This window comes from Grus americana, chromosome 2, assembly GCF_028858705.1.
Source record: "Grus americana isolate bGruAme1 chromosome 2, bGruAme1.mat, whole genome shotgun sequence".
NCBI lineage: Eukaryota > Metazoa > Chordata > Aves > Gruiformes > Gruidae > Grus > Grus americana.
Window position 1 is genome coordinate 5,137,866 of NC_072853.1, and position 26,822 is coordinate 5,164,687.

At 39.9% G+C, this 26,822-nt stretch overlaps 1 protein-coding gene across 4 annotated transcripts in view; it reads left to right on the forward strand.

Moving 5' to 3' along the window:
* Positions 1-26,822, forward strand: part of TRAPPC9 (trafficking protein particle complex subunit 9) — a 528,370-nt gene that overhangs the window by 186,221 nt on the left and 315,327 nt on the right. For all 4 annotated transcript variants that reach the window (XM_054814465.1, XM_054814467.1, XM_054814464.1 and 1 more), the window contains one exon: positions 5,939-6,049. In XM_054814465.1, coding sequence (XP_054670440.1) covers positions 5,939-6,049 — 111 coding nt within the window. The remainder of the gene's footprint in view (positions 1-5,938; positions 6,050-26,822) is intronic.

Genomic DNA, 26,822 nt, shown 5'->3' on the forward strand with positions numbered 1-26,822 from the left:
TTTCCTTTCCATTAGCAGTCGAAATGACAGATGGAAACAAGAGTAAAACCCTTTCAAGAATGTTTTTTTCTTTTTCCTAGCATCTATATACAGTCCAGTATAGCTTTAATTCATCTTCATTTAATTTGGACTTCTAACATAATGCAATAAGTTGTGTATTACTCTATTCAGAAAAGACAGATGTTGTGTTTGTGGTGGCTGCTGTAGTCTTCTGGATAATTTCAAATTTTATTTCCTAGTGAAATGAAATTTATATGATCACTTTAACTGTTTCCCCCTCTCCCCTAGGTAAATTTTGACTAATTTCAGCCAGCTATATAGGGAAAAGTTAAATATATTCCTGCAGATTGGTACCTGGATAGAGAAGAGATATCCTAATTTATGGTCCCGTGAGGAAAGGCAGAAGCACGAGCTCAGCAGTTACCTGCTCTGTTCCCTGCACCAGTTGGCATGGATGAGCTCAGGGCCAGCCAAAAACGTTGCACTGCCCAGTGTGGTTGATGGATGGATGAGAAAGTTGGGGGTGGTGTATGATGAGATAGGAATGTGGGTATACGGGAGTTGGGATTTTTGTGGTGCAATTTCTGTCCTGTATCTTCCAGAATAATCCGTAAAGAGTGAATTATTCGGGTTTTGCAGAAATGGGAAACTCTGTACTAATTCATATTGTTCTCCTAAATGTTTCTAAGTCCATAAGTATATGGAATAAAACTAGATGATGGTTTAATTTTGTGTGCGTTACTGTGTGATGATACCATGCTATCTCAATAGATGTTCTGGAGGGAAAAACAAACAAACAAAACCAAAACACCCAAACACAAACCAACTTATTTTAGACATTTTGGATCCAAAATTTAAAAAGGAGCTAGTGACAGCAAGACCCTCTATAAAGACTGGGAAGCCACTGATGACCCTGCAAGTTGTGTGAAATCTTGCAGAGACAGAGTTCTCTGCCTTCTCTGGGGATGAATGGTAACTAATATCTGCTTAACATAAGAGGACACAAAGTAGTGGATTTTTTCCCCACTAACTCACCCTGTACCTTCCTCCCCAATCCACTAAACATTTAGTGTAAAATATTATATGGTAGATAATTATTGAGTGCACCCTCAGCAAGTTTGCCGATGACACCAAGCTGTGTGGTGTGGTCGACACGCTGGAGGGAAGGGATGCCATCCAGAGGGACCTTGACAGGCTGGAGAGGTGGGCCCATGTGAACCGCATGAAGTTCAACAAGGCCAAGTGCAAGGTCCTGCACATTGGTTGGGGCAACCCCCGGTATCAATACAGCTGGGATGATGAAGGGATTGAGAGCAGCCCTGAGGAGAAGGATTTGGGGGTGTTGGTGGAGGAAAAGTTGGACATGAGTTTACAATGTGCGCTCATAGCCCAGAAAGCCAACTGTATCCTGGGCTGCATCAAGAGAGGCATGACCAGCAGGTCGAGGACAGTGACTCTCCCTCTACTCTGCTCTCATGAGACCCCACCTGGAGTACTGCGTTCCAGCTCTGGGGTCCTTAGTACAAGAAAGACACGGAGCTGTTGGAGCAAGTCTGGAGGAGGCCACGAAGATGATCAGAGGGCTGGAGCACCTCTCCTATGAAGACAGGCTGAGTTGGGGTTGTTCAGCCTGGAGAAGAGAAGGCTCTGGGGAGATCAGTACATCAAGGGGGCCTACAAGAAATCTGGAGAGGGACTGTTTACAAGGGCATGTATGTCAAGGGATAGTGGCCTTAAGCTGAAGGAGGGTCGATTTAGATTAGATATTAGGAAGAAATTCTTTACTGTGAGGGTGGTGAAGCACTGGAGCAGGCTTCCCAGAGAAGTTGTGGATGCCCCCTCCCTGGAAATGTTCAAGGCCAGGTTGGATGGGGCTTTGGGCAACGTGGTCTAGTGGAGGGTGTCCCTGCCCCATGGCAGGGGGGTGGAACTAGATGGTCTTTGAGGCCCCTTCCAACCCAAACCATTCCATGATTCATTGTATGATAGTTTGGAAAAGTAAGACGAAACTGGGTAAATGTGGGATAAACTTTCCTGGTTTCAGAAATCAGTAGCTTATGGCTGGTATTTCCTAGCCAAAAAATTCAGTAGGTCATTATGGTATATAATTCAATCACCTTTAGATCCATTTATTATTTTGAGTGGTTTAAGTTTTTAAAAGCTTACATACTTCTTTTTTTTTAATAATTAATTTACCTAGTATGGAGGGCAGAGTTAATGGTCTAAGATTTACTCTATTGCCCTAAAATCCTTAAAAGAGTATGACATTGGCAATTTCTCTGATAAAGAGCTTAGTTTAAGCAACAAATTGCTGACTGGACTTATGTGTAGTAGTTCAGCAAAGCCATACTGGAGTTCCTTTATCACACTGCATGATTATGATTTGCTTCTCAAGTCTCATTTACTGACACTTTGAGATAGGTGTAAGGCCCTGATAACAAATGAATGTCGCAAACACCCCTCTTGACATGGGCAGGGCTGGGCTGATGACGAGGAAGTGTTGACCAAGAACGGAACCTGCGGAGGCAGGATAACGTCTTGTGAGCCCACTCCTCTATTCCTGAAACATGTAGACAAAAGACCATCTGGGTCCTGTGTGCCATGTGCCTGTGACAGATCACCACTCACTTGGTCAGCCCTGAAGTGGGGGGACAGTGAGATCTCCAAGACTCCTACAACCCACTGACTCATTTCCAGAACATTTCTGAACATTCCTGAGCACATACTGCACCTGCTCAGTGATGACAGACCCCCGCCTATGGGGTAGGCACATCGGGTTATAAAAAGGGGAAACCTTTCGTAGTTCCAATAAGTTTTAAGTATTGTCATAACTTTTGCCAAGCTTCTATCTTTTGTAGTTCTGCTGAGTTTTAAGTAAAGTTGTGATTTGTTTGAACCTCTAGAGTAATAGTCGTTACTCCTGATTACCGTGCAGAGAATTAAAAAGTTAACCTTACCCACTGAGTGGGACGAGACAATAGGTTCTTTAATTCCTGTCTCCCAAAGGATGGCCTTCTGTAAGTTTACCTGTAGTGAAAATTGATATTTGGCTTTCTTGCTAATTCTTTATTTTCCTGGAACTTTTGCTTCCATCCAGATCATAACTCAGCATCATCAGTTCTACACAGTTCTACTGATTGTGGCAGTAAATAAAAAATTCATGCTAGCTTTTAGATCTTTAGATCTTTAGCAAATTGCTCTTAACAACTTGAGGGTTTCTTTTTTCCTTTTTAAATTTATTATGGTGTTACCTCTAATTTTCCAGAGCTTATGCTTTGTCTTGGCTTCCTTACTTGGATACAGCTTCCAGTATTTGAAGCAAACGTTTTAAATTTAAAGTATTTTTGCAACCTTTAATTGTGTTTGGTTTGCATTGCTCTAATAGTCTCTTTGAGACTGTCCTGTGTTTACTCTGAACATCTAATACTATTTTTTTTACACTCTTAATGTTACCTTCAATGTTTTTATACCTGTATCTCATACTTCTTAGTTTTCAAAGTACTGTAATAATTCTGTAACTTTGATTTTTATTAATTAACGATTTCCCTGGAGAATTAACTTAAAATTGAAAAGGAAAGAATTATTTCCCCTACATGTCTATTTTGTGTAGTGTTTGAAGAGGATGAAATAAATGTCAAGTTTTAGTGATGGTGTTTAGTACTGAAGGGCTGCTGCTTGTATAGGTCCTTTATATTTATGGCATGAATTGTTTTATTTACAAAACTTTGGTTCTGCTGCCAAAAGATACTGCACAAGGCTTGAACGTTATTTCAGACAATTGTTTGGTTTTGCTATGAGATAAATAAAAATATCTTCCATGTTGAACTTTGTAAAGATAGCCTACACTAGAAGTCTCTCTTGCAGATCATAACTTCGTATCTACTGGAGAAGCAGATGTTTGCTGTGTCTTTACAGGTCTTGTCCCACTGTCTTAATGATGAGGTGGAAGCCAGGCTTTTTTTTGGTCTTTTTTTTGTTCCTTACTGGTAACAGGATAGCTACCAACTCAAGTACTGCCCTTCTAGTCATATCTTTCTTGTGAGCTGTTAAGGAAGAGAATCTCTGAGAAGACCTATGACTCCTGATTTGTTCTAAATTCTTGAGTTTTGACATGTTTGCTTCAGGCACTCAGCTACCTTCATGCATTCTTTTCCATATTTAGTATTCTTTGGGTTTTTACCCAAAGAGAATGAAAACTCTTAAAATATATACTAAAAAAGCCTCCACCCCCACTTTTGCTTTTAGCTTTGCTAAGACACAGGCTACTGTGCCCAGGCAATGCTTTCTTGACATTTAGTGCCTGATTGCATGTGACATTGCTATCACTTTTGTGACTTGGACCTTAACCTCCTGTGCTTGTCCTATGAGCGTTCCCATCCCAAGGGTTTGCAAGGTGGCAACACAGTTCCTCCTGTATCTGCTCTGAACATGGTATCTCTTGATTTTCAGAAGACACGTATATTATGAACCAGATAACCTGTTTCCAAAGTAGGAGAGCAGTTCTTAAACTCTTGCACCTCTTCTGTTTAATTGCCTTTGGTATGGCTAGCGTTTGAATTTAATTGCTAATTATCATGCAATACGATAAATCTGCTTGGTTGCCTGAGACACACGACTGTATCTTACTCAGTTTGAATATGCATATCATTCGAAGGATGGCTCTGAGGACTCTCGCCTTACCAACATATTCCTCTTTCTTCCCTTTTGGGGAGCTTCTGATTTCAAGTGAACTCTCTGAAATTAGTGCTGCTGGCAGGTTCTACTTCTGACACCAAATACAAGTTACTTTTCCCTACTTGTTGATTCTGATAGCAATTCTATGGGATGACCTGATCTGTAAGCTTTGCACAATGGCTATACTACTTTATACTGTAATTCACAATGACAAGTCACCTAATTTTGTTATATATGCATTTAAATGTCAAAGTCATTGATAGCTAAAGCTAAATTGTAGTGATGCTTAAGGCTGGGATATTTCTCTGTTGTTAAGTGGCTTCTTAGGAAGTTTTGAATTTCAGAGGAGACTAATGAAGCATTATTGCAGCTCTATGATTGTATTAGGCATTTCGGTATCTGGTTCTGATATTTTTTCATGTGTATTATATTATAACTAACTCAATGCTGCCGTTTGTGCTCATTTTCACAAGGAAGAAAAGTTTATAAATAAGAACAAAAATTTACAATAAAGTTTTTTCTCTGCAGCTTTGCCAATATTATTTCCTAAAGTTACCAGAAATACGGTTGGTATATTTATACCAAATGCTTCTAGGGAAATTTGGATTTGAAGGACAGTAGCTGACAAAGATAAGGTTTTCTTCCTATGTTTGCCTTTCTTACAGAAGGGACAGAGTTGTCTCTCTCAGAGTAGTTGGTATAATGGAAAAGTACTCTAGTTGCCAGCTTGCTTCGGTCTGTAGACAAACCAGGTACCGTAGCAAATGGAATTGCTCCCTGACACTGGGCAAGGATTGAAATTTTTACTTGTAAATTTGTTTCTTAAAGAGATAACGTCAAGGTAGTGTGAAATAATAAAACCGTTTCATGTGAATGCTCAAAGAACTGAAAAAAATCTGTGGCTTTTTCAATAGAAGTGAAACTGAAAGCTGCAGAGTGAGAATATATACAGGTGATCAAATGCTTAATATTGAGCAAGTTGTAATTGTCATGAAACTCCTCTTTATGATATATGCTTCTGTCTACTTTTAGTTAAAAAGAAAAAAAAATCCAGTTATTAAAAAAAAAAGTTATTTCTAGTAAAAGAGTAAGATACTCTTATAATTGGACCTGAGTATAAAACATATGTATGTGAATTTATGTGTATTTATATTTATGCATATATATTTAAATTTCTGTATAAATATTAATTTTGATATATGTATAATAATTCTGTGGTGTGTTACTGAAATTGTGCTATTCTTCTTCCCCCGCATGTGAACAGCACCCGGCAGTGTCATCTACTTCTTGATGTCTTCAATTCTACAGAACATGAGTTGACCATCAGCGCGAGGAATAACGAAGATTTAATTCTGCATGCTGGGGAATGTCAGCGGTAAGTACTTTCAGTATTAAAGGGTCCTTGGTTTTAACAGTATTATTTATTTGTACGCAATTGATGATATTTGGGGCCTATTTTTCTTTTTAAAAATTGTACGCATGTCAAAGAATACAGGAGTTTTTCTTTCTTTAAGGTGTGTCGCTGAATTCTAGCAATATCTCAAGTGAATTTATTTTGGCTATGAATCTACTAGTATTGAAAATAACACAATACAAAATAGTTGGTTCTGAGGTATACAGTTCATTTAAGTAATTTTTATAGAATGTTTTAATATAATTTTAATGTGGTCTGAATGTAGTTATGATGTTAAAACTTGATCTCACTAGTTCATCATCCTTTCCCAGTTTTAAGTAGTCTCTTCTTTACGTAGTTCCCCAGCCATTTCATCGGTTTTCATAGAAATAAAACTGCGGGAAATAAAAACAGAATTGAAGAAAAAGCAATCACAATCTCTGTGGAAAAAATATTTTCGATTAAGTAGGCTGTTATGTGTATTGGTTCTTACAACCCTACTATGGTGATGTAAAGGTCATTCTGTAGCAAACTATAACCATTATTTGCTGTAATATATCTGCCTGGGATTCCTACTGCTGGCTTGTACCCTAGGTTGCTTGGTTTATCTCCCTCAGATGATCATTACATCTAGATATCACCATTTTCATCTTAAAAAGATGAAACTGTGAAAAAATGAAATGTTTCCATGTGGTCATGGGCTATCTGCACACTTCTCTTTGGGAGAGTTGTGCTGCAGTCTTAAACCATGCAATTGATAAACTTCTTTAAAGAGAGATACTTTAATGTCTTGAAATCTCAGTCTGAATATTAAGTTCAAAGTGAAAACACATCAATTGCAAGGCATGCAATTGTCAAAAAGAAGTATAGAATATGTAACAATAGCAGTACATTCGGAATGCTTTTTGCCTTAGTGACTCTGAAAGCACAACTATGAGAAAATACATTGACTCAAACCAAGGCTGAATTTTCTCAATTTTACTTTATCAAGGAATGGACAAAAAAAATCAGTAACATACAGTGCTTGATCCTTTTATTTAAAAAGAATTGGGTTATTTTGGGGGTTTTTTTAAAGCAGTGTAAATACCAAAATGTTCATGTTCTTACCTGTGCTGGTTTGTAATTTTGTTTTCATGCTGCTTTGCTATTTCTCATAATTTTTGTCGTTGGTAAACTCCTTGAAATTTTTCACTCCCAATTTTTGGGACAATATATAACAAATAGAAATAATCCTACAAATAACGTTATAAAATTACTTTGCATGTCCTTGATTGAATTACTTTTATTTTCCTATGGATTTAATAATTTAAGTTTAAATATCCTTAAATCGTTATATTGTAATGGATATAAACCCTTCCAATAAGTCTTTTGAAACAGTCATTTATCAAGGCAGATTGTGTATTTGTTGCAAGTATTTAAACCCCCTTAAGGATAGTGATTTTTATTCTTACTGCAAGATATTTTATTGTTTTACCCTTGGTTAGAAGTTGCGCTGAGTTTTCTGTCAGTTTTTAACTCATTTGTTATCTGTTTCTTGAATGATATGTGCTTTTAGTTGTAACAATGTGTATATAGCTCCTAGGTTGCTTAGAGTTTTAATTTTTATTCTGATGGATCTGCTATAGAAACTCAGGTGGAACATACACTGGGCTTTATGATTAGCTTACTCCTCCTAGCAAAAGGCTTTTGTTAATCTTACCAATAATAATAATAAAAAAACCCACCAAAAAAACCAAACTCAGAAATCTTCCCCTTTTTTGAGCAATGGTTCTAGATCTTTCTTTTTTAACGTAGGATAATCATTCTCAGGAGTTTATGTTTGAACCAAGTGTTCTCAGTCCAAATATACAATAATTTTCAACAAGGCCTACTCTTAGATTGTCCTTTTATAATTTTTTCTTACCTTTGGACACTGATTTTTTGTCAATATCTAATTAATATTTAAAGAGAGTCTCTTCAGTCAAGTTCAGGGTTTTTTTCCCCTTCCCTTTACCTTCTTGATTCCTTCCTCATTTTTAATGCATTCCTCATTCCACTCATAATTTAAATTATAACTTTTTCACCGGTCATTCTCTCTTCCTTTTGTAATTTACTCTCCCTCCATTCATCACCATCATTTTGAAATCTCCTGTCCTGACAAAGTGTAGATAGCAGGAAATTGTTTTCTTCCTTCCTGTTCTTATTGCTGGAGACTTGAAGTGTTTTCATATTCTCTGCCTACGGACCTACAAAGAAGGATAATGCTGCATCCCGCTTACTGCTGGCCTCTTTACTTCCCACTTTGTATGTTTAGAAAGTAGAATCATAGAATCATAGAATCTTTAAGGTTGGAAAAGACCTCTAGGTTCATCAAGTCCAACCGTCATCCCAACACCACTGTGTCTACTACACCATGTCCCGAAGTGCCATGTCTACACGCTTTTTGAACACCTCCAGGGACGGTGACTCCACCTCCTCTCTGGGCAGAGTGTTCCAATGTCTGACCACCGTTTCAGTGAAGAAATTTTTCCTAATATCCAACCTAAACCTCCCCTGGAGCAATTTGAGGCCGTTTCCTCTTGTCCTATCACTTGTTGCTTGGGAGAAGAGACCAACACCCACGAGTAAAATAAAGTAAAATAACTTCAAAGTCTCCAATGCGTTGCTTCTCTTTATTATATGATGAAGCTGTCGCTGTAGAATATGTTTTGTAGAATATGTTTTGTCCCCTGTGCCTGGTAAGAGGGAATTTACAGGGGATACTTCCATTGCTTTTATGTAAAATGAAGAATGGCGATGGAAGGCTCTGGATGCTACACTTACTAAAGCACTCTCCATAAAATATCTGATTTATAACTAAGGTCCACAATTGACTATGAAGCTGGAAATGGGGAGGGTTTAGGAGATGGAAGCAGAAATGCCAAAAAAAGTCTGGTATCATCAGTAAATCAGTACTGGCACTGCCAAATCTTGCGGAGTTCATGCGGGGCAGTCTCTGGTATCCATCTTATAGTATCCATATTATTTGGTGCATTCCAGCCCCCTCCTGTTCTCCGGCTTATTTGTGTTTATTTAAAATGGATCAAATGCGTAGAATACTACACACCCTTTTTACTTTAAGGTCTGAAGTGAAGTTTGCTTCAATGAACTTAGAGATGGGGAAATAGTAATCGTTACAGTAGCACTGCATGCAGTATGAAAAAATGCTATTATACTATTAAGGAAAAGTGACATACTTTAGGCCATTAAAATACTATCTAGAAAATATATACCTTTTTGGTACAGTAAGATTATTCTGCTGACTAGTGAAGATTACAATTTGAGTTTTCAGAAAACCTTAAGCTTACAATTTACTCTAATTTTTAAGCCATTGATTGGAAATATTTAATGTGCGCATTGTAACTGGTCTCAGATACGTATGTGAGTAGTGCTTCTGAGAGATGACACTCTTTTCCTCTCTTTTAGGACAGAGGAATACATGTTCCCCATCATTTTATACAAAGAAATGATAATTTGGGCTCAGTGATTATTTTGTTCACTCGTTTTTCTGTCTTTTATCACTATTTTCTGCAGACACGCAAATGGAAAAGATCAGCCTTTCATTTTTTTCCTACATCCCAAGATGTTACTTAGTGATCTTCATACTCCCTGTTTTGGTTTCCCTATGATTTGAAATGTTCTTTTGTGTCTCATTCTGGGACAATTAGTGATATGTTTTACTTTGAGGCCTTTTGTTTTCAGAAGATCATGGGGGTGAGGAGAGAGAACTAAGACTCATTTGGAGGAGAGAAGGAAAAGAAGGGAAGTTTGCCCTCCCTTTCCTGTGAGGTGGCGTGTTGAATTTTGGAGTCGATGAAATCCTGAAAATATAATTAGGTTTCATTACAAAGCTAGATTAAAAAGAAAATTATTTTTTTCTACTTTACATCTGTAAGAGGTTTTTTAAGCTTTAATATACACAGGGAAATACGTTCGACAACTGGTTTCCTGGCAAAAAGTTGTCAGACAAGTTACTCCGCTGAAGTTCTGGCTGCAGCGAGTGATGCTGAGAAGCTGACAACGTCTTCAGTTAATAAAAAATATGTTTGATATACCGCACTGTGGTGTCAACATGTTTTGTTAACCTAGCCAGTTGAATATACGTCATGTGATGATGAGGGAAACAAGTTCGGTGATATATGCTATCAGAAAGTTCAGCCTTCAGATAGTTTGCTCGACTAGCAGAGCCGCCCGTCTGCAAAGCTGCTTCTTGAAGTAGTCAACCGCACACTGTTGAAGGGGGTTTGCTGTGAATGTAGAAATGTTTGGGATGTAATCAGCAGTGAAACTGAGCTTGTTTATCACAGCGATGTGGCGTTCAACAGGTTGTTCTGAAATGGAAAAATATAGCAGACAGCTCTGGGAGGGGAATTGTATTATGTATGTTAACAAAAAAATGTTGCCACTAGCAGTGATTTTAATTTATTGAAAAACTTAGGTATGGTAATTATTGTGTTTCTTACTTGATTATCAAACCATTAAAATTAAATTTCATGACAACCCTCATTTATGCGTAAATCACCTCATAATTTATGGTAATAGATGTTATCTCATTATGTGCCCCAGGATATCTCATTTTGTACAACATACCCTGCACTGTCTTTACATTTCTATTCTGTGCGCGGTGTGTCTGGCATTCGGCAGCGGCAAACATCATCGTCGGTGGAAGATTTATCACGGTGATGGTCTGAGTGGATCAGTCCTCTCATCTATCCTTGTGGTGCAACACAACTGAGTTGTTACAGTCTTCCATGTATATGAGGTTCCGCAGTTGATGGCTGTAGATGTAATGCTTTTAGACGTTAGTTCTCAGACTGTTTTGGCCTTGGTGTGAGGACGGTAGGGATTAAAGCTTGCTCGGGAATAGGACTGGACTGAGGACTTAAGAAATGAAGAGCAAACAGGACCTGGGTAAGAACCACATGGAGAAACATAGGAAGGACACGGAGCTGTTGGAGTGAGTCCAGAGGAGGCCACGAAGATGCTCAGAGGGCTGGAGCACCTCTCCTGTGAGGACAGGCTGAGAGAGTTGGGATTGTTCAGCCTGGAGAAGAGAAGGCTCCGGGGAGATCTAATTGCGGCCTTCCAGTACCTGAAGGGGCTACAGGAAAGCTGGAGCGGGGCTGTTTACAAGGGCATGGAGTGACAGGACAAGGGATAGTGGCCTTAAGCTGAAGGAGGGTCGATTTAGATTAGATATTAGGAAGAAATTCTTGACTGCGAGGATGGTGAGGCACTGGAACAGGTTGCCCAGAGAGATTGTGGATGCCCCCTCCCTGGAAGTGTTCCAGGCCGGGTTAGATGAGGCTTTGGGCAACGTGGTCTAGTGGAGGGTGTCCCTGCCCATGGCAGGGGGGTTGGAACTAGATGATCTTTGAGGTCCCTTCCAACCCAAACCAGTCTGTGATGCTATGAAAAAGGGTCAAATGGTGTCAGTCATGGTGGAGCTGTGAAGGATCTCCAATCATTCAGGCATCTTCCCAGACAGAGAGTATATCTTCTCCACTAGATGCTGGAATGAAATGTAAATTGTTTTGAGAGTTCTATCTCCTTGAGAATAGTAAGGAGCCCTGAAGCTTCTGAATAGGTGTATCACTGTTACAGGCTATCATAAATGAGGAAATTTGGTAATTCGAATGGCAGAGGCTTTTGTGCAAAATTTACAAGTTCTAATGAGTACTGGTAATCCATGTGAATGCTGATGTGAAATAACATGATGGATTTTTTTTTTTTTTAATTGGGAGTTGCATAAGAAAAAATAGGCTGAAGAAATACAACAGTAACAAAGTCAACACTCAGAAGTTAAGAACCGCCAAGCTTATTGCTGGGTTGGCAGTTCCTGCCTTTTAGCGGGGTTGTAGGGTTAAACGAGTGAGTTTACTGTTACATATTCACTATAGTAAGTTGGCTGGTTTTTGGTTTTTTCTTTTTCAAACTTAGAAGTATAGCTATTTTTCTCAGTTTTGATAAGTGAACTTTTGTGTGCATAGACTTCACATATTTTTAAATACTTTTTTTGTTAAATTCTAATGAGTCAATAATTAAAGAAAGAAATTATTATTTTGGGTTTTGTACCTCTCATCACATAGTATGGTGTTTCTTTCATCCTTGGAAAGTAAAGAATTTTTTAAAAGTCCTTTGTGTGCATACTGTTAATGAGGACCATTAACTACTGCTTAATTATTTTATTTAAGTGTGTTGATTAATTGAGCTGTGAAGTCTGTGATGTGGTGTACTGCAATTTCTGCAGTATTAGTTGACAATGCACATACATATTGAAAACATTTCGGAATAAGTCCTCTTCCAAAGGGCCTGAGAATTAAAAATTCTTTCTCTTTTTAAACTGTAAGTTCCCTTAATAAATTTATTGTCCATGTGTGAGTAAATCATGATTGTTGTTTCTCATAGCTGCCAAGTCAGTGTTTAATTTGTGGTTTTGTTTATGACAGGGCATGTTGTCTGTATGAAAGATTTATGAATTTTTCCTTACATTGCTTATGTTTTAAAGACAAAGCTGCTATGACTAAGGCTTTGTATGCTGTCATTGAGAGAAAAAAAAAATTCACAGCAATTTTCCTAGGTCTTCATGTTAAATCCATGGCAAGCTGGAAGTTTCTGAGATACCCTCAAGTCAAATAGAAATAGGGAATAGTTTAGTGAAAATTATGACATTCAATTCTGGTCACACATATACAAGGAAGAGGAGATCAAATGGTAGAAGATGCAGATAACTGATGAAAATAATGTAAACATTGACTTTGGTTTGATAAACACAGTAAAATTTAAAAGGGATTATTAATGTATTCTATGAAGTCAAGGACAGGGAAGGGCTCCTTTAAAGGTTAAGGGAGGTGAGGACACCAAGAAAAATTGAGCTTTGAGCTGTCTATGAATATGGCTAGAAATGAAGATTTCCAGGCCTCAGACATCATCAGATTGTTCCTAAGTCTTCCTCACAGAGAAGTGGAGACAAAGAACCTGGCCCCTTCTAAGGTGTCCTCAGCAGAATTACTAAAGACCTGCCTGCAATTGCTGTCCTTTCCAACAAGAAGACCTTTTCCAATGTTCTGTCCCTGTAATTGATGATGGGAAAACAAATACCCTTGTAGGTTTTAGAGCAACAAATACGTGAATAGACGCCTGTTCCTCCCTCCATTCCTTCCCCAGTACAATATTGTTCTTTTGTTCTGAAAATGTAGTTACGGCGTTTTTCCATAGGCGATGTGCAAGAGAATCGCCTTCCTATGATTTGCATTTGAATTTGGCATTTCTGTTTGTGTCAGAAAGACATATATTTGGAACACAGATAAACCTGCTTTCTTTAGTCGCTCGTATGGAGACTTTCCCCTTTTCTCAGGTTTGTCTGTGTAAGATGTTTCTCCCCTCCCTCAGCTTCATTTGAAAGGCTCATTTATTGCTTAAATGAATTGGAGGATACCACACTGGGTAGGCAACTGGTTTGGTATTATATGACTTCTCAGAAGATCTTTCTCTTCTTCCCACTTCTTCAAAAATAGATCTACGCAATTTGACTGTTTTTCTAAAGTGGGGATGGCTAACTCACTGGATCTAGCCTGCATGACAATTTTTCTGACCTCTTTGAACGTTGACTTGACCTCAGGAGACCCAATTTGCTCTTTTCTAATATTTTGTGTATTGCAGCTAGGGAAACAGGAAGTTTGTGAGTGCAGGCCAAGTTTGTCTCTGATAGGATTTATTAAGTTTAATAGGGTACGACATAAACATGGCTAGATAGGTTGGCCCTTATACAAAGTATCACACAGATGTAGTATGAATTTGCTATCCTAGTTTTAGATGATCTATAAATCACTCAAAATCCAAAATAGTCTTCTTCATTTTGCCCTTAAATCATAAGTAGATCACAGGTTGTAGGAAGTGCAGGGTTCAAAAGCTCTCTCTTGAAAATGTCAGAATAATAATTTCAGAATTCAGATTTAGAAATTATTAAAAAATAAAAAAGAGTGTGGGTTTGGTTTTTTTTTTATAGAAGAAACCAAACTTTTTCCTTCCTTCAGTTCTTCAATACTTGGAAAAATCTATTTATTTCTTGAACTTTTTGGGTGCTAGGCACATTTCTGGAAGCATTCAACAAAGTGCAGGTCTATTAAAAGATTAGCTGAAGTGCTAATACTTTTTATTGAGTTTTCATTTTTGTGCAAGATATGTGGAAGAAAAAGTAATGTATGAAAATTCATAAATGGAACAACAAGCTAAACAGGAAACAGTACTGCTTCTTGAAGGAAGTCATAGTTGAAATGGCTTATATTTCCCCTTAATTCACACATATTCAAGCCGATAGATCTGTATTGTGGTTTTAGAAAAATCATATTTCAACATTGATGGTTGATGGAAAAAAATGGAGAGTGAAGAAGGTGAACAATATCAACCTTTCACTAGGCATTAGTCCCCTCATTAGAATTCAATTAAAAAATATCAATATTCACTGGAAGAAGTGATTCCATGGAAAATTTGGGGGTTGTCTATTCTTTTTCTAGTGGACTTTCTGAACATTGAATGAGAAAGGTAAGTAGTATTAATCAACATTGTTTTTTCTACTGATGTTTGTCAGTATTTCTGTGAAATGGAAACTTAATCAAAATTTCTGTTTTGCCCTAAACCTACTCAGTCGTCAGCACACCTAAGATAGGCTGTTCATGTCTGTCTTCTTTTAGTAAAGCCCAAGTTAGAAACCTAGGAATACTAAGTGAAATGATGATAGACAAGCACAAGGTAAAAAGAGGCGCCATACGGACGAGCACAGGGAGGTGCACGTCGGCAGCTCTACTGATACAGTTGGCATGGCCCAAATTTCTGTAAGACTTGCTGTGCGGTCTAAATTCAAGGTAGGCTGCAAACGTTATTGCAGAGGTTATTTTGTAATTCTTGCTGACCTAGTTGAATGTGGCACTGCCTAAGGCACGATAGGCGAAGGGAGCTGAGCTGTGCTGTGCTGTGTGCCGGGATGGGAGCAGGGTTGCGAAAAATAAGTATTGCTTGCATGCTGCTGTGCTGCAAACATGAGTCTTTGTGGCCAGCTTCCAGGTTAGCCCTGCTTTGAGTGAGGGATTTGAACTGGATGACCTCCAGAGGTCTCTTCCAACCTACAATATTCTTTGATTTGAAAATCTACCTGTACATTGATAAACTCACTTGTTCTTCCCAAAGCCAACAATGTTATGAGCACGGGTCCATATGAATTGGTTCTTCTATCTTTTCTTTTGTCCTCTAAGACTTTTTGTCATCCCAACATTTGTCCTATTCTGTCATTTTTATTTCTTTTTTTTCCCCCAGAGGATTAATTCCTTTCCTCAACTTTTCTTCTGTATTTTTCTGCTGTTGCAGATGCCATAGTGCCAGTTTATGGTAAGGCTTTTGGCCTCCGGACTCATATATTACTTTAAGTAGTGTGTTACTGGGCGTAGCTTGTATTTGCAGAATCCTCCTTCACAGGTCCAATTAGGTGTATTACTTTTGCTGTTCATTCAAACCTAAAACCTGGTACCTTGTTTGTTCATCTAATAGATGAAAAATTGCCATGGAATTTATTTTCCTGATAAATTGCTCTAACATGGTATTTGCGGTCTTGGAAATAGGGAGTGAAGGGTATCTGGATGTGTAGAAAATTTAGAGGTTGTAGGTTCAAATGGTGAAGATAACCGAATAGTTTCAGTCCATTACCTAATTAAGCATCATCTTTATTTTCGGGCAAAAAGCTACCTAACATATTTCAGGACATTTTTGTTCATGCTGCCAGTAAAAGAGTGAGGATTTGAGTGTAGGTACAGCTGCAGGTCCCACCTGGTTTGATCGATATCTGTAGATAAATAGATAAATTTAGCCTTTGGCACTCTGTATTTAGGAGCACTTGCTGTGTTTTGCGGCTGTGGTGACATGGTGACTGCATTAATGGGATGAAAGAAGATTGTCTTGAGTGGCTGCCAGTTGTGTCTGCTTTAATGGCCAAAGGATTTATTAAAGCTACACTCTGATGTTGCACTGATTTGGCTTTCTGCCTGCTCTCTGATGTTCTGTAAAAGATCAGGATGGTACGGCGTAGATTTCCTGAAGTTGGAAATGAAAATACCCAATTCCTATTAATTTATTTTAGATGATCAAAAGTATAATTAAAATAGCTGTTTTATGAGTCTTTCCTTCAAACGGAACAGTCATTTAAAATTAGTGCTTCAGCAGCTTGAATTTATTCTTCAGTCTTGTCATCCATTTACTTCTTCCTTCATTAACTGGAAACAAAAGCTAAACCAACAGTGATTGGAGAAGAGCACTGAAAGATATTACGTAAATGCTATAGTATATAAAGCCACCTTTTATGACATTTTCATTTTGCAGTTGTAAAGGTGTCTCCAGAAGTTGGTTTGAAGTGGAGTCTTTGTTTTCTGTTTTTTCTCCTGATGCTACTATACTAACTGGGATCATAGACTGTTGTGGTTTAACTCCAGCTGGCAACTCAGCCCCACACAGCCGCTCGCTCACTTGTACCCAGCAGGATGGGGGAGAGGATCAGAAGAGTAAAAGTGAGAAAACTCGTGGGTTGAGATAAAGACAGTTTAATAGGTAGAGGAAGAGCCGTGCATGCAAGCAAAGCAAAACAAGGAATTCATTCACCATTTCCCATGGGCAGGCAGCTGTTCAGCCATCCCCAGGAAAGCGGGGCTCCATCATGCGTAACGGTGACTTGGGAAGACAAACACCATCACTCCAAACTTCACTCTCTTCCTCCTCCTCCTAGCTGAGTATGACATCATATGGTATGGAATATCCCTTTGGTCAGTTGGGGTCAGCTGTCCCGGCTGTGTCCCCTCCCAACTCCTTGTGCACCCCCAGCCTCCTCGCTGGTGGGGTGGTGTGAGGAGCAGAAAAGGCCTTGGCTCTGTGTAAGCACTGCTCAGCAGGAACGAAAACATCTCTATATTATCAACCCTGTTTTCAGCACAAATCCAAACCATAGCCCCATACCAGCTACTATGAAGAAAATTAACTCTGTCCCAGCCAAAAGCAGCACATTCTCTACACCTTATTCCATACCATTTACATCATGCTCAGGTACCACACTCTCCAATATCCTAATTAACCACCACCCCCCTTCCCGTCCTTTGATATAATACACAGATATCATTCCCTTAGTCTGTGGACCACCCCTGTAAAATGTCTTTAAAATGTCCACAAATGTCCACTGAGTTCCTTTAGTCCTTTGGACTCCATCTGTTATGATGGTCACTCAGGACAGGAGAGGTGATGTGTTGCGTGGAGTTACTGGGCACCAAAACCAGCTCGGGTCGGGTCACTGCTGTACTTGCACTGCTTCTTGTAAGCCTTGTCCTCCATTGGTTCAGGTGGTTCCTGCTGCAGTAGTTCCTATAACATGCAACTCAAACCATGGGTTACAGCAATTGAAAGGTATTTCCATTACAGTCTCCACCCCTGGTCCCTTTGGACCTGACCATCAGGTTTAACATTGCAATGAACTCCTCCTGTTGCCCGTGTTCCGGCTTGGACTTATCCACAGACTGCAGTCCCTTAGGGGAGTACCTGCTCCAAGTGGAGCCTTATCTATGCACCACAGTCTCTCCAGGGGTATACCTGCTGCGGCATAGACTTATCCGTAGTCACAGTCACTTTGAGATGCGCCTATTCCAGCGTGGCCTTCTCCGTGGGCTTCAATGCCTTCAGAGATACACCTGCTCCAGCGTGGCCTTACCCACAGCCACAGTCCCTTCAGAAGTAAACCTGCTCTATGTGGGCTCATCCATGGCCACGTGCTTTGAGGTGCTCCAGCGATGCTTCAAGGTGTACCTGCTGCAGCATGGACCTATCCTTGGGCCGCAGTCCCTTCAGAGGTATATCTGCTGTGGCACAGACATAACCACAGACGCACACACTTCGAGAGGTACCTGCTTTTGTGTGGACTTATTCACGGTCACAGACGCTTTGAGGTGTCCTGCTCCCACGTGGACTCATCCACAGGTCACAGTCCCTTTGACTTGAGTTCACACTGGTGTCCCAGCCTGTCCAGGCCAGCAGCACAGAAACAGCAGCGGTGCCCTGGTCATCTGCCAGCCCAGGCGCATCGCCATTGCTGTTATCAAAATGTTCCCAGGCACAGCAGGGTAAGATGATAAGCAGTGTAGCACTACAGCGAGCAGTGAAAGCAAAAGCAGTGACTAACGAGCACTGGACTGTAACATGCGGTAAGGCAAGCAAGCCCCATGCAAGCACAGGAGCCTGCCAATTAATAGCTGAACGGCAATAACTGCTATAAATTCAAGCTAGGACATTCCAATCAAATCCGTCGTTGTCTCTAACCCTTTGATCCCTCCACTGGGTGTCAAAAAGGACTGCTGTGGTTTAACCCCAGCCAGCAGCCTCGCACCATACAGCCACTCACTCGCTCCTCCCTGGTGGCATGGGGGAGAGAATCGGAAGAGTAAAGGTGAGAAAACTCATGGGCTGAGATAAAGGCAGTTTAATAGGTAGAGGAAAAGCCGCACACACAAGCAAAGCAAAACAAGGAATTCATTCACCATTTCCCATGGGCAGGCAGCTGTTCAGCCATCCCCAGGAAAGCAGGGCTCCATCACGCGTAACAGTGACTTGGGAAGACAAACACCATCACTCCAAACTTCACTCTCTTCCTCCTCCTCCTAGCTGAGCATGACATCATATGGTATGGAATATCCCTTTGGTCAGCTGGGGTCAGCTGTCCCGGCTGTGTCCCCTCCCAACTCCTTGTGCACCCCCAGCCTCCTCGCTGGTGGGGTGGTGTGAGGAGCAGAAAAGGCCTTGGCTCTGTGTAAGCACTGCTCAGCAGGAACGAAAACATCTCTATATTATCAACCCTGTTTTCAGCACAAATCCAAACCATAGCACCATACCAGCTACTATGAAGAAAATTAACTCTATCCCAGCCAAAACCAGCACATAGGCAAAAAGTTGAAACCTTCTTGGGAATAACACAAGGATTTATAGGTTCTATAATAAAACAAACAAGCAAACATACCTCCACAAAAACAAAACCCCCAAACCTAAGCAATATTCTGATAAATTTGAATGCAACGTATGATTTGCCCAATAGAGGTGTATAATCTTGGCAGGGAATGGGGTGATGTTAATAGAATCATAGAATCATAGAATGGTTTGGGTTGGAAGGGACCTCAAAGGTCATCTAGTTCCAACCCCCTTGCTGCGGGCAGGGACACCCTCCACTAGACCACGTTGCCCAAAGCCTCATCCAACCTGGCCTTGAACACTTCCACGGAGGGGACATCTACAACCTCTCTGGGCAACCTGTGCCAGTGCCTCACCATCCTCCCAGCAAAGAATTTCTTTCTAACATCTAATCTAAATCGACCTTCTTTGAGTTTAAACCCATTACCCCTTGTCTGTCGCTTCCTGCCCTTGTAAACAGTCCCTCTCCAGATTTCTCGTAGGCCCCTTCAGGTACTGGAAGGCCACAATTAGGTCTCCCCAGGCTGAACAAGCCCAACTCTCTCAGCCTGTCCTCACAGGAGAGGTGCTCCAGCCCTCTGATCAACTTTATGGCCCTCCTCTGGACTCGCTCCAACAGCTCTATGTCTTTCTTGTACTGGGACCCAAGTCCATAATTCCTCTTCGGCCACTTTGTCTCTCCACTCCAGCCCACTCTTTCTATGGCTGGATCTTCCCAAGGGAGAGCTTTACCCATGTTAAGATCTTAGTCCACAATGCAGCATTTGAAGCACATTTGCTTGGGTTTGGAAAACACATACTGATTCTAATTTGTTTTCTTACAGTTGACAGCTGTAATAAAAATGAGGAATTCTGCTCTCGCTTTGGATTTTTAAAGAATAATAGACAGTTCTCAAACAAGATCATTGGAGTTGTTTAATTTTCTGGCCCTCAGAAGGACTGTTACTTGAGGGAGAGGAACTCTAAATCTGAATCCTGTAGTACTTTTATTTCTATCTAGTGTGGTAGGGGTGTTTAAAGCCTCCATATATACATTTTTTAAATTACTCCTTGTCTTAGATAGTGCTTTCAGGCTGTGAAAAATCCCAACGTTATGGAAACATTCCAGATGTAATATCTTGAATTATAAGTGAGTACCCTCAGGAAAGAGGGTGATTTGTAATAAAGAAGGTTAATTACATATTTCTTTCAAATTTTTTTTTTTGGTGTACATCTGCATCGGATAAGTGTGCTGAATTGAGAAAGAGTAAATGCGGTTTTATGCAGGGAAGTTATAGCTCATATACCCATTGAAGTTCTGTTAAGGAGCTGACAAGCTTCTGGGTAAGGAAAATCTAATTAATATAATTATTGACATACGGCAAAGCTCCCTACCAAAGGCTGATAGAGAATCCAAGCTCCTGGGGGATAAGAAGGGAAAGTTATTAATTGGTTAAGAGAAAGATGGCAGAGGAGCTTCATAATGACTTGTAGAGATCAAGTCATCATTGGAGCCCTTCTGGGATCTGGGTTGGGCTCTGCGCTGCTCGGACTCTTTGGAAACGGTGGGCAAAGGAGTGAGCAGCAGGAAGGTCCCCGATAGTGAACTCTGAGCTGTAAAGGGGGAAGCTGACTGCGAGGAGTTACAGAAGGTCAAGATGATAAATTGGCAGGTGAACTTCAGTCTTAATAAATCCAAAGTGATGAACAGGGTGAAAAAAAGAATCTGAACTTTAAATAGTGAATGAGCTGTCTTTTACCTCTGAGGAATTTGATGCAGGTTTTAATACGTACATCTATGAAAATGCTGCCCAGGGGTCAATAGTAGTTGAATACAAAACAACCATCTTTTTGAGCAGATGTATTGTGTCAGCGCAGGGTAGGATGTTTTCACTTCCTTGGTACGATCTCACCAAATGAGAAGGTGAGACTTCAAAACTATTTAAGTTGAAAGGAAGTGCTAAGAAGAAAAAAAAAGTGCTAGGGGAAAAAAAAAATAAATAAAAGCAAGCACACATTGTAAATGGAAGAATGAATTATAAAACTATTGGAAGTTTAATAGCTGGAGATGATTGGTAGTATTTTTTTTTTTTTCCACCTTTCAGTTATCAGTTATTGGATTAAAGTTTTGCTGTCTGGTATAGCTATCGGTAAGGTGGTTAAATGGAAACTGGTTTATCGATTCTCATCTTCCCAAACTAAATTATTTACTTCTTGGTGAAGGTTTTGCTATTATCCACAAATCTCTTCCTGACTTCTGACCTGAAGATTTCTGGAGTATTCCCACAAATGCAATTGATGCAGGATTTGCACTGCTGAACTGCAGCGTTAAGGAGAGGAGCTGGTAAGGACTTGGAGCCTGTTTCTACTAGGTTACTTGGGGATGGAATAGAGATTTTCCTCACCGATGAGAGGTCCTCTTTCAGATTCTTCAAATGCTCTAAGATATTTCCCTAGTTGCTTATTCATTGAATCATAGAATGGTTTGGGTTGGAAGGGACCTTAAAGATCATCTAGTTCCAACCTCCCTGCCATGGGCAGGGACACCCTCCACTAGACCACGTTGTCCCAAGCCCCATCCAACCTGGCCTTGAACACTGCCACGGATGGGGCATCCACAACCTCTCTGGGCAACCTGTGCCAGTGCCTCACCACTCTAACAGTAAAGAATTTCTTCCTAATATCTAATCTAAATCTACCCTCCTTCAGCTTAAGGCCACTATCCCTTGTCCTATCACTCCATGCCCTGGTAAACAGTCCCTCACCAGCTTTCCTGTAGGCCCCTTCAGGTACTCAAAGGCCGCAATTAGATCTCCCCGGAGCCTTCTCTTCTCCAGGCTGAACAATCCCAACTCTCTCAGCCTGTCCTCATAGGAGAGGGGCTCCAGCCCTCTGATCAGCTTCATGGCCTCCTCTGGACTCGCTCCAACAGCTCCATGTCCTTCTTGTACTGAGGACCCCAGAGCTGGATGCAGTATTCAGGGTGGGGTCTCATGAGAGTAGAATCACCCCCCTTGACCTGCTGGTCATGCTGGTTTTGTTGCAGCCCCATTCTCTTCTTCCTTTCAGAGTCGTCTTTCCCATGGATTCTGCTGATGCCAATTAGCTAGTTGTAGGTCTGTCCTTTAACTGAGAGGGAAAAGCAGTGGACAAACAGGAACACCAACCTTTGCTTTAATATTTTGAAAATAATCTGCAAGTGTTATAAATTACATGACAAAATTAAAAATTGTAATCTGGATAAATTCAGGTATGTATTGAAACTAGATATACTCAGTATAACAGAATAGAGTGGTTCATGTGGCTACATGCCTTTAATACAATAAAAATAAATTTTTCTCTTTGCTGTATATGTCTCCAGAAACTAATCTTGCTTTGGAAAGAATCTACTGAGTCATTGCTTGCATGAGGAAATCTTTCTCTCTAAATTACTCTTGCTATATAACAGTTTACTAGGTCATCTGTATTTTTCCTGAAGTGTTTATTCGTTGGTTGGGGTTTGTTTTTTTTTTTTTTTTTCACTTTGAACTGAGATATGTCAACTCCGCAGAACACACGGCAGAATATTAATTCTGTTAATAGTTGCTGCGAAACATGTGTGGTAAAATCCCAGCCACGGATGTATCCCAGCTAAAATCTTTCCCTTTGACAAATGAAGGTCTAACAGGTGAATCATACATAGCGATCACCAATGTTTTCTCCCAGGGTTAGTTCATCAGGGAATCTTTGTTCTCAGCCCTATCTCCTATATCAAAATGGTGTTAATGAGTTACGCATCTCCTGATGAGTTGGCAGAGCTTTCGCAGCTTCAAGGAGCTCTAACACCTGCTAATAGCAGTGTGAAAGCTTGGCTGCTAAGTTGCCGAGACCACGTTTATCCTATTTAAATAACAAGCTACCATTGATCTGGTTTTTGCAGTGTGCTCTCTTGAGTATTTTGGGTTTAGGAGATGTATTATTTAAAGAAAAAATTTAGTATTTAATTTGCAGTGTTTAAAAGGAGACAAGCTACCTCTTTGGGATTGATAAAGGTAACAAAATACAATTTAGTAATAATTTATAGATAATAATTTCTGAGCTGGTAAAGAAGATCCTTCTAGTAGGGTTCTTCTACATGAAGATTCAGTTTGGTATGAACAAAACCAGACTCAATGAAGAAGAAACTTCCCATGGTATGAGAAGAAAGTTTTAATGAACCGTATCTGCATTAACAGCGAGGGTAGGAACAGTGAATGACACTGTACATAAACACGGTGTATCCCTGTGGTTCCGGTGTAGCTGAATTACCACTTTCAGCTGGCCCAGGTTTTGAGAATGGTGGTAGTATTGAACAAACCTTTCCCTCCACATGTGTAGTTTGAAGTTGTAGAACCATAGAATGATTTGGGTTGGAAGGGACCTTTAAAGGTCATCTAGTCTAAACCTACTGTCATGGGCAGGCATATATTCCACTATATTCCACGAAGCCCCATCCAATGGGACCTTGAACACTTCCAGTGATGGAGCATCTGCAACCTGTTCCAGAGTCTCACCACCCTTATGTAATAAAGTTCTACCTTATGTCCAGTCTAAATCTACCCTCTTTCAGTTTAAAACCATTGCCCCTTCTCCTGTCACTATAGGCCTTAGTAAAAAGTCTATCTTTTTTTGTAAGCCCCCTTTAAGTATTGAAAAGCTGCAATAAGGTCTCCCCAGAGCCTTCTCCAGGCTGAAGAACCCCAAGTCTCTCAGTCTTTCTTCATAGGAGAGGTGCTTCAGTCTTCTGAGCATTTTTGTGGCCCTCCTCTGGCCAGACTCTAACAGGTTCATGGGTCTTTCTTGAGCTGGGGTCCCCAGAGCTGGACGCAGGTGGAGTACCAAGGGGTCGGAGCAGCACACGTTTTATTATTTTTTCACAGTCCTGAAAAATACGTTATTTAGGGACCTGATGGGAACTGTGTAATTTTGTGTGTACAGTAATGAGTTAGCACAGGCTAACTTTAATGAGGGTGCTTGCGGTGGCAGTGACAGTCGAGGTTGGAAATTGGCTTTTTTTTTTTTTAACACTAGAAATGGGAGTGAAATGAACTTTGTGCAGAAAAAGGAGAAAAACCTCATTTGTTAAAGCTGTTCACACTGAATACTTGTTTGCGTGTATTTGGAAAAAAATTGAGATATATATCTGAGATAATTTCCAACTGGTAAAATGTATTTTGTAAAGATGACAGCTGCACGTTGTATTGGCAAATAAGAGAATTTATACAGATTTTTTTTAGAAATATTTGTCTTAGTTTCAGAACATCTTGTTTCACAATACAGTAAAACTGTATTATTTTACCATAAGTCCTGTGGATATATCTTTTTGGGTACCTAGGTGTGAAGTTTCACCTTTTGCTACTTGGCGGTTTTGTATGAGTTGTGAGCTAAATTTATTTTGCGAAGAGCAGGCAATCCATGGGTAATGTCTGTAAATCTAACCCCTTGAATATGAATAAAGCTTACGCTGAGGTCTTAAGAGTTCAGTGACTGAAGAAGTGGAAAGAGAACAGAAAATTTGAAAAATACACATATTAAAGCTATTTGTGTAGCAGTTTACTTTCCTGCTACTCTTTGAAAAAAGGGGGCAGGGAAGAAAATAGTATCTTTAAATAACCTGTCAGGCTGCGGCTGCATCCACTTCCTTGTGTGACAGATACTGCATTTCTCATTAATGGTACCTTGCGAGTGCCTGTGGTTGCCATAGCAACTATCTCCGAACCTTATACCTTAAATTTATCCTGACAAAGGTTATTGTGGCAATTCCTACTAATTGGCTTTTTTTTTTGCTGCTGCTATTTTTAACTTATCCCCCTCCTCCTCTATTTAAGTTACAGATCCTAAATGGAATGAATTGGCAGAACGGCTGTGGGTGAGAAGATGCTTCACAGGGCAGGACTAATTGGCGACTAAACTCTACATTTTGTTCCTTAGTACCTGGCCAGAAAAAACTAAATCATAACTGTCAGTGGTAACTGAAATGTTATCTGTTTTGTCCTTCAAATGTTTTGATACGAAATAATATCGATGCTCTTGAAACACGGTTTTGGTTCATGCAGGCTGCTACTATTGTTTATTACCAAATATTAGTCATGCTGTTTATTACCAGATATTCCTACCAGCAGAGATACAAGGAAGTAAGCCATATCCTGAAGACCTGAAAAGCTAATTTGAAGGAAGTCTCTAATAAACAGAAGATTGCACAATACGAGAGTTAGCCTTGTGCTATATTGGCACCTGGGACAGGTGGTATATTAGTACACATGCAGTTACGTGGCATACGCTGGTACAGCAGGTTGAATTAAAAAGTTATATGTAGGCTGATGATATCATCTTTTAATTTCCTGTAGGTGTTTTAGAGGGTTTTAGGGGACTGCTGCCACAATATTTCCAGTGGCTAAGAACTCTTAATTGCTTGATTGACTTCAGTTACATTTTTCAGGCTCAGGACAAAGACAACGAAGCAGTGACTTGATGAGCAGTCCCACAGTATTCGTTCCATGGGTACAGAGCAGCAGAGAAGAAAAGTTACAGGTAGAATGGGGGGGGTGTCAAGCACTGTAACTTTTGAATAAGTTCAGTTCTGCTGAACAGCAAGAAGTGTGATTGCAGCTATGATAAGGTACAAAATGTAGCCATAAAGAAAGCAAGATGAGAGGAGTAAATCAAACCGTGCCATTAGAGGAAGGGAAGGGGCAGAGGAATCTCAACTTTTCAGCGAGGAAAAGGATACAGATGCACGTTCAACCCACTGTTTTACACTCAGCCCATTTCTGCGTGGCAGAGTTCACCCAGAGGTGCAGCCAGCAGTCATTTGACATTCTTCTTTCTTTTGAGACATATAAGAAAAACTTTTAAAACTTCATGACCTTTAAACATTGAACTTTCTTGTTTTAATATCTTCAGTTCAGTCCTGATGTAGAGCAGCACTTAAGTCTAGGGCACAGCAAACTTAGAAGATGTAAGAAATGTTTATTCACAGTTGACTTCTGAAACATTAAGGGCAATGCGTTCAGTTGCTTTGAAGCCCAAGAATACATCCACTAGAACTTCTTAGAACAATTTAATTTTCTTTCCATACTTTGTCAGAAGGAATTTACAAGGACTGTAAATACATGGCTGGGAATGGAAATTTGATACAAAGCTAGAAAGATCCCTATGGAAATTTGACCAAAAAAAAAAAAAAAAAGGAGATTTAGGAATTATATACCTCCTCAAGGGCTATGCAGAGGTATGTTTCATTCAGCATTGTTTTTTCCTGGTGTATAACTTTGAGCAGAAGCCTCTTTTTCAATATAAAAACAGAACTGAAAGCTCTGGAAGGTTGTCATTGGCTTTCAGCATTTTTAATTCTTCTCCTTCAGTCTGAAGGATAAGATGGAGGACAACTCTATGCTAAGTAGGTGGACAGGATTTATATTCTGTTTACAGTAAGTCTGCCTTTCATGTAATTTAAAATGAAGGTAACAGAGCTTTGGGTTACGAAACTGGTATTTTGTCACTGTGAAGCCAGTTCAACGTGCTTCTGTGGAAACCTCATGCTCTTTCTTCATGTATTTGATACTACAGTTCCTATCACACTGTTGAGCTTTCTAGATTGTCCTATACCCTTCACAACTGGCATTTGCTCATTTTTTGGAAACCTCAGTTATTTCATGTAGCCAGTAGTGAACTGGAATAACAAAGTCCGTCTCGCATGCTTTTTCATCCATATGCTTAAGTACGTTATAAACGAGGTGTATGTTGTGATTTGGGACCT